The sequence below is a fragment of the Berghia stephanieae genome, chromosome 5, assembly GCF_034508935.2.
Source record: "Berghia stephanieae isolate SIO BIC M18660-M18661 chromosome 5, UCSD_Bste_1.3, whole genome shotgun sequence".
Classification (NCBI taxonomy): Eukaryota; Metazoa; Mollusca; class Gastropoda; order Nudibranchia; family Aeolidiidae; genus Berghia; species Berghia stephanieae.
Genome location: NC_088364.1, coordinates 49655583 through 49664342, shown reverse-complemented (window position 1 = coordinate 49664342; position 8760 = coordinate 49655583). Strand labels below are relative to the sequence as shown.

General features: G+C 35.4%; 1 protein-coding gene across 1 annotated transcript; it reads right to left on the bottom strand.

The window, feature by feature from the left end:
* Nucleotides 1–2130: 2130 nt before the first annotated feature.
* LOC144973116 (3-oxoacyl-[acyl-carrier-protein] reductase FabG-like) lies at nt 2131–8760 on the bottom strand. The gene is made up of 2 exons (XM_078915163.1): nt 8675–8760; nt 2131–6451 (listed from the first exon to the last, which is right to left on the bottom strand). Exon 2 carries the CDS (start codon nt 6426–6428, stop codon nt 5586–5588), a length of 843 nt encoding a protein of 280 aa, XP_078771289.1. The 5' UTR covers nt 6429–6451; nt 8675–8760; the 3' UTR covers nt 2131–5585.

Genomic DNA, 8760 nt, shown 5'->3' with positions numbered 1-8760 from the left:
TTGCATGATCATCAATGTTTACATGTTATTCCAAAGTTAGGAAAACTATTACAAATGGGAATCGGACAAAAGAGAAAAGAAACCATCCATTATTCAAACGATTTACTTTTGAAGCTATTGATTTACTATTGATTTTAAATTGATCTGAGGAGGTGATTTCAAATGTCTGCTTTGACATCATCCCAAGAAATGGCTATTTTTTGCCATTTGCTTAGAGAGTTACTAAATACAAAAAAATGAGCTCTTTGCCTTCTGTATTCTAAAAGTTAATCTCCTTATCAGGAGATTTCAAGGTGTCAAGCCGACTAAAAGAGAGTGTTAACTCATGATCTCTCTTGGTGTGAGATAGTAGCAGGTTTTTAAAGTCACCTCATCAACTTATTTTAGAATCCTCATTGCTTGAACAATTTGTAAGAGCAGACCTGTCTACTCGGAAATATAAAAATTAGTGATTCTCTCAGGGGATTAAAATTGTATTCACTATAGATAACTTTAAAAATCAACAGTTCTCCCTCAAAATCCTTAAAATTATGTATTCTGGCATCAACATTCGTTTTCAATAGGTTTTAATTTCTCAGAAATCCTCATAAAGTTCTGAAATTGGAGCCAAATTTTCGGAATTCTACGAGTTTTTATTTTTTTTTTTTTTTTTTTTTTTGTAAGATTAGGCAGGCCTGGTAATAGGTACCCTATATGTTGCACACAATATATAAAAAATATAATTATATAATGATATTTATTCATTTATCAACTTATATACAATCAATAAATGTCAGATCTCCCTTACACTCCAGTCCTGTAGTAAAATGACTTAATAGCATATTATCTTATTTTGGCTAGGAAAAAAATAAACTTCGTTTAAAAATGATTGCCTTACCAAATTCATCGCCTACGGGAAATCTATTTAAGGGTTTATTCAATAGAAGATTACAATAAGTCGGATATCGGCTGTAGTACGGTGCGGCAGACTGAGCTAAGGCGAGATTCGAACTAAAATTGTATGGGTGAAGCTTAAAATTCCAATCTAAGTACGAAATTTACTGTGACTTATTACGTTTTGAGACGATTGGTCACTTATTAACAGACTAATATGTCCTTTAATCATTTAGCCACTGTACCCTGAGAAAAACACGTATTTAACAATTTGGCCAGAAAACTCGTCCTTCAAATATTGATCAACTTAAATGACCCTCATCTTGTCAAAAACTCTCAAACCTGGGATTTCGCGAAGTCCCACGTTTGAGCGTTTTTGACAAGATGAGGGTCATTTAAATCGGTCGATAATTGAAGGAAGAGTTTTCTGGCTAAATTTTAAAATTTGTGTTTTTCTAGAATACGGCAGTTGACTGATTAACTTGTCAGAAAATCCTGGATTTGAGAATTGTCGGTAGAGAGTAGAGACTCGATATTTTAAAAGGTTTTAATAATTGGGTTTTTGCATGCTTTATGCGAGTATAAACAGCCAAGAATAGAATTTCAACACTAGGATTCGTTTGAATTTTGATTTGGAAAGATTAAAATAAAGTAATATCATTTTATTGACCTAGTTTAAAAATTAAAATAATGTAATATTATAGGAAAACATTCCATATAATTTAAATATCTTGCGGAAACTGATTGTTTGTTTTTAAGAAAACTTCTTGGTCAGAATTAAATTACGATTTTTGTTTTAAATGGCGCATCTCGTCTCCTTTTTTAAGTTTCATTTTCCTTTTGTACTTTGAACGACCTGAAGAATTTTTAAGCTGAGTGAAAACCACAAAATCTGATTCTTGGTATCTTTTCTTTTTTATGTTGTTTTTTTTTTACCTTACCTTGCCATTGTGTCCCAAATTTGCCCGATATAAGATCTATTAACAAATGTACAATGTATTTTAAATTTTACCAAAATATTATTATTATTAGATGAAATAAATACAGCTATTATACATCTTGTAAAATAACATTGTTGTTCCTGCTAATGTTTACTCCAGTTGCTATACATCTCAGCAGTGAAAAGAAAAGTCGCTCCTCTGAGGCGTATAAGGCATTTTGTTGGTCGTTAGGACGATTTAATGCCTATTGATGCTATGCGTTTATGGACAATATTCACAACATCCAGATAGAAAGTACCAACACACAAAACGGTGGGTAACTTTAAACGTTTGTAATCTGATTGATATAATTTTGTGAGAACTAATAATGAACATGGCTGTTTAAAAATAATAACAAAGAGCAGTGTGACGTCAATTTCATTCCATTTATATTCTTTATAAGGGAAAATTATAGGTATAAAATCGTCCCAACTATCGGTGACCTCTATGGTGTAATGATAGCACGTCTGACCGGTAATCAGGGGGCCTGAGGTTCGCTCCCAATAGTTATTTTATTGTATTGTTCTCCCTGCTTTGTCTGACACTGTTTCATACACGCTTTTTTTCAAATGTTTATCTTATACCATATCTATAGATAGTATGCGCTTGGCTAAGAAGCTCACAATATTACCATCCGGAAGAATAACGGACCAACACACAAAACTATGTGTAACCTTAAACGTTTATAGTCTGGTTAATACAGTTTAGTGAGAATTACTCATAACCGCGGATGGCAAAAACCAATAACAAAGACCCGAGTGACATCAACTTCATTCTATCTATAAGCACAAAATCGTCCAATCGAGTAACCTCTGTGGTGCAATCGTAGCGTGTCTGACCGGTAAACAGGAGGTCTTAGGTTCGAGTTTGATTTTGGGGGTTGTATTTTGTCTTGCATTTTTTCTCTGCTTTGTCTGGCACTAGTTCTCATACGTTTTTTCAAATTGCTATCTTGAACCACTGCCTGCTCCCTAGTTTGGCACTATGACTGTACACTATGCGAATGCTTAAAATGAGATTTTATATAGCGCAATATCCACTAAACGTGCTCAAAACGCTTTACAAAGGGTCCCTGACCAACAGCAACACGTGACATAAAGAACGAGACATGACGACGCCTGTTAGGCGATAATACAATACGTTTTTTTTCCGACAGAGACAACGCTGTTAACGGCCAGGTACTCATTTTACACCTGAGTACGGTGAGAGAATGTGAGTAAAGAGTCTTTTCCAAGGACTCAACTATGCGCCGAGCGAGGCTCGAACCCAGGACCTTCCGATTGGAAAGCGAGTGTCATACCACAAGACCACATAGCTATACAATGTTTATGCTAAGCGATCACAGCACATTATTGAATATCACTCATATAAAATAGCAATGACTATCCCGCACAAATCTTTGGGCCTCTTTTTCGCTTACGAAGTGCCCGAATTCGCGTCAAAATATGGGACGAAGCCGTTTCGTATATGCTATTTTAAAAAAGTAATTACGACGCTGTTTATCGATGAATATGACTGAAAGTTGGCACACAGTTAGAAAAAAGGTCATTTAAGATTATATCAAGCGACAAAACTCGTGCGATTACCAAAAGACCGTTAAAACTAGATTTTTACTATTTGGAGTAAAATATTTCTAAAACTACCGGGCCTGGAGGTTTTGTCGCTGACAAGGTAATACATGAACATTTCTTCTTTTTGGTTGTAAAATTTCATATGAATATGACGAGTACTTTTCCCGTATTTTACAAAACACCATCCTAATTTGCTCTTCAAGTTTCAATCTTTTAATCCACTTATTACGCAAGATACAACCAAAGGTCGAAAAAAATGCCGAAAAAGCGTCCCATATTTTCGCGTTTTTTTTCCTCTTTGCAGGTCATCCAAATAAATGACACCTTTGAAACTGCATAACTTGTTTATTTATGAATGGATTTTCAAAATTCAAAAACATTTTTACTCAGTGGAGATAGGGCTTTGATTTTAGACAAAATTTTTCCTCAAAAATAGAAAAAAACATTTCTCATAGTCATTGCTATTATAAAAGTCTTTGAGGTTATGTTTATAGAATTATATACCAAAACAAACAAAAAAATTGGTAAACGATTTTCGTGAAATAATAAACAGCCTACTTCCGACCGTGCACCTGTTAGACGGAAAGTATGCACACATTATTTTTTGTCTGCTTGGGAAAAATATGGATGAGACCCAACGTGTACATATATGCAGCTCTGACATCCGAAAACAATTATGGGCCTAGTTGAAAATTTTTGTAATGGACAATATTTACGTCATATTTTTCTTTCGATTTCCATTACAACAATGAACCCATTATGAATTGGATTATCAGACCTGCAAATACGTGCACGTCGATAAGACCCAACGTTAAGATCCATGCGACAGGCAAAAATAGAAGTTTTGGGTGTATCGAATCAAAATGAGAATAGAATGGAATTCAACAACAACAACAAAAAAAAATCGAATCCAAAACAACAAAAAGAAAAGGACCAGGCAAGCCCATACATTTTTGTATACTCAACATATGAAGTGATGGGGTGTAAGTATGTTAATTTTGTTTGAGTTCTGGTGATTCTTTTTTATTTTTCATGTCTCACAAAAATAAACATACATTAGACATGTATCTCCATGCATTTTAAAAACTCAACTGTTAAAACTTGCTGCTTTTATTTCAAGATTCAAAAGACGGTATTAATCACCCAGTAATTATAATGAATTAAAGTTGTCTCTCTCTCTCTCTCTCTCTCTCTCTCTCTCTCTCTCTCTCTCTCTCTCTCTCGCTCTCTCTCTCTCTCTCTCTCTCTCTCTCTCTCTCTTTCTTTTTCTCTCTCTCTCTGTCTCGCTCAGTCTCTCTCTCTCTCTCTCTCTCTCTCTCTCTCTCTCTCTCTCTCTCTCTCTCTCTCTCTTTCTCTCCTTCCTCTCTCCTTCCGTTTCTATCTTTTTTTAACTTGCAATTATCCAATACCTAATTGAGAAAACATTAGGTTTTTAATAGGTACATTATACTGGATAAAACTGAGTGCTTCCTTTATTGTGGACACCCTGTGGTCGTGCCATTGTCAGAGGAATGTCGTTCGTCTGGGTCAGTGGGATGTTCATTGATTCACAACCTCGTACATTTCCTCTAAATCCTACATTATGTATCATATCCCTTTTAACTCTCTCCTTACCGATCCTTTTCAGTATTTTACCCAAAATGGCAAGCTTATCCAGCAGAAAAATTGATTTTTAAAACTCAAACAAGCAATCTACAAAACAACATCATGTTCTTATTAATTAAACAAAGATCAATCTTCAAAGTTTGTGATGTTCAAAATAAATCTGAATGAGAACAATGTATATTCTGTCGTGACAAATGTGACGACTTTGCAGCAGGTGGTAAGGAGAGGGTTAATGAGATCTACTTGTAAATCGTTATCAGCTGATTTTGAGACTAAAATGCCCCATGTTTCCAAATTAGCAAAGAATGGTCCTAATAAGGAAAGCAGGTCTAGAACATTTCTTGTGATGGCTTAATAATTGCCATTGCTGCAGGTGGTAAGGAGAGGGTTAATGTGAATTTGCGATATTATTCTGTATATTCTAAAATGGTTCCTCAACGTCTAAATACTTTTGAAACAAATGTTTCAATTATTTGGAAATTGTTGCGTCTCTTATTTAAGAAGAATTAATAATCCCAAATGGATTTATATTAAAATGTAATTATTTCATGGGAATTTATCCATCGGCTTCTTTGAAAAGATAAAAGTTTTCATTAAACCCGGGGCAAAGCTTGTTGCACAACCCGTCCACTGGAATCAGCTCTCCGTTTACGTAGCTTGACTCATCACTGGCCAAGAAAGATATAACCTCACTCTGTTCTTTGAGTGTACTCACTCGGTTCTCTAGGGGATGATCTTTGCCGGCTGTGATAGCAAAGGCACTTGTCATGGCGTCCGCCTGGTCTCCTACTGCCCGGAATATTTTAGTAACGGCAAACCCGGGACATGCAATGTTGACTCGAACACCCTTTGGGCCCAGTAATATTGCAAGAATTCTACCCAGATGGTTTAAAGATGCCTTCATGCAACTATACACCCACAGATTTGGGGATTGGTAGATACCTGCGATTGACGAAAGGAGCACGATGGAGCCTTTGGTAGACTCAAGATGTTGAACTGACTCCTGGACGAGAAAAACTGTTGACTTCAGTAATATGTCAACCATTTGGTCGAAATCTTCTTCAGGTACGTCCATAAATGTTCTGGGGAAGCTGGCTTCTCCGGCGTTGGCTACCAAAATGTCCAGTCGGCCGAAGGTCTTAACTGTTTCCTCCACTGTCTTTGTTCTGACGGCCTGGTTGGTCAGATCTCCAGACACCGCAATAAAGCGCTCAGGATGCCCAGTCAGCTCGCAGCACTTAGTCCTAACGGCGTCCAGTCTCTCTGTGTTACGGCCACACAAGGTGACGCATGCACCTTTTAGGGCAAACATCAAAGCAGTTTCTTCTCCAATGCCAGAATTTGACCCTGTCACTATCGCCACCTTACCATCAAGCCGTCGTGAAGAAAGGGTGGACATGTTGTCAGTTTAAATCTTTTGAACTAAATGACAAATTTAAAAAAGAACACGATATTAATGACATTAACACATCAAAACAGTATTATGACTGGTTAATGTATCCAATGACAATTGAATTTAAAGTGGAAAACATGACTTGGTTACGTTATTTCAAATGTTCTAGTAAGTTTATATATGAAATTAAATTTTCGGTATCAGGTATTCAGCGGTATAATAAAAGCAGATCATAGCGGCGGGTCATATTTTCGATGTGGTTTCATTTACTTTCCTCATGTAAATTGTAAAATAAGCGTAAGAGTTAAGTACCGCTATATCATGTTTGTGGTGATAACGTGCTAAGGCACAAGGGTAAACATTTCCCCCGATTAATTTCAATTTCAGAAATTATTATTATTATTATTATTATTATTATTATTATTATTATTATTATTATTATTATTATTATTATTATTATTATTATTATTATTATTATTATTATTATTATTATTATTTTTATTATTATTATTATTATTGTTTTATTAATTATTATATTATTATTATTATTATTTATTATTATTATTATATTATTATTATATTATTATTATATTATTATTATTATTATTATTATTATTATTATTATATATTATTATTATTATTATTATTATTATTATTATATTATTATTATTATTATTATTAACCCACCCTTTTATGGGATGTAATCCAGCACCTTATGAGATCGGTCACAAGCCCGGATAAATCGGAAGTGTTTGCTCAGGAAGGGCATCGTGACAGTAAAATTTAGGTCAAAGGTAGTTTTAAAAAATGAATTAATGAAACCAGAAGTATCCTACCGAATAAGCAGAGGCCCTGGATAAAAACAACGCCTCTGTCATTATTAATTGGAGAGAAGGATTTCAGTGAAAATTCAGTGACTGATTGTCACCCACAAAAGGAGGAAAGGCGTACGCGAGGGGGGGGGGGGATGAAAGGATGGGAGTGGAGATCAAGACTAGAAGTTAGAATGCTGGAAGTATGACAGGCAGATCAAGGGAAATCGTGATACCATGGAAAGAAGGAAAATTAACATTTCGTGTCTGCCAGAAACAAAGATAGAAAGGTGAAACAGCAAGGGAGATTGTTGGAGGATTTAAATTGTTTTATAAAGGAAATGAGGCTACAAGAAATGGAATTGGTATCCTTCTGGATAAAGAACTTGCACAAAATGTTGTTTAAGTCCGCAGGGTGTCCGACTGACTTATGTGGATCAATATTGTAGTTAATATGGAGCAAATCACTGTTTGTGAGTAGGTACATACGCACCCCAGACAGTTTGTACGCAAGACGAGGATGAAATTTGGAAACAGATTGGTGAAAAAAATGGAAATGTTTGACAAATCAGAAAGTTTTCATCGGTGCGCACTTGATCGAATGGACACGTTGGAGAAAGCAATATCGGAAAGGAGAGATGGTTAGGAAGGTATGGATACGGCAGCAGAAATGAAGAAAGCGAAGAAATTGTAAGATGTGAAACAAGGATGCGTTTGGCAATACTGAATAAGCATTTCAGAAAGGAAGACGACTAAAGGATGACAAATTCAAGTGGTGGGAGAAAGACACAAGTGGATTATTCCATGTTGAACTGGATGAGGAAATTTGAAGGAAGTATCAGATTGTGGCAGTTTGCGGGGGGGGGGGGGGGGGGGGGGGGTTGCAGCGCAGCATAAGATTGATATTGCGAAAGTGGCGTTTGAAAAGAGAAAGACAAGAGAGAAACGAAGTGAGGGAAAAACACGGTGGTGGAAACTAAAAGAAGAAGAGCAGAGGAAGCTATTTGCTACAGCAGTGAAAGGAAGACTAGGAATTGATTTCCCGATGGACTGGAGAATAAACTCTGATACAATCCGCGAAGTGGCCAAATAAGTGTTTGGTGTGAGCTCGGGAAGAGGAAAGGTTGGAAAAGAAATATGGTTGTGGAATAAAGAAGTTCAAGTAAGTAATAAAGAAAAAGAGGGAAGCAAGGAAAAACACGGAGACAAACAGGGGTGCTATGAAAGTAGAGGAATATAAACAGGCAAAGAGTAATAATAATAATAATAATAATAATAATAATAAATAATAATAATAATAATAATAAATAATAATAATAATAATAATAATCGCCATCATTATTAATCTTAGTCTTAACGCTGGGCATTAGCTTTAAAAACACATAAATAAAGTATAAAGACGGTGCAATGAATAAAGACCATTGTAGAATATAAACTTACTTGAGATATAACCCACAATATCGAAGCAACACCAAGTAAACGCAAGGGGCAGTTAGTTAACCACAACAAATTCAATCGTATCTCTA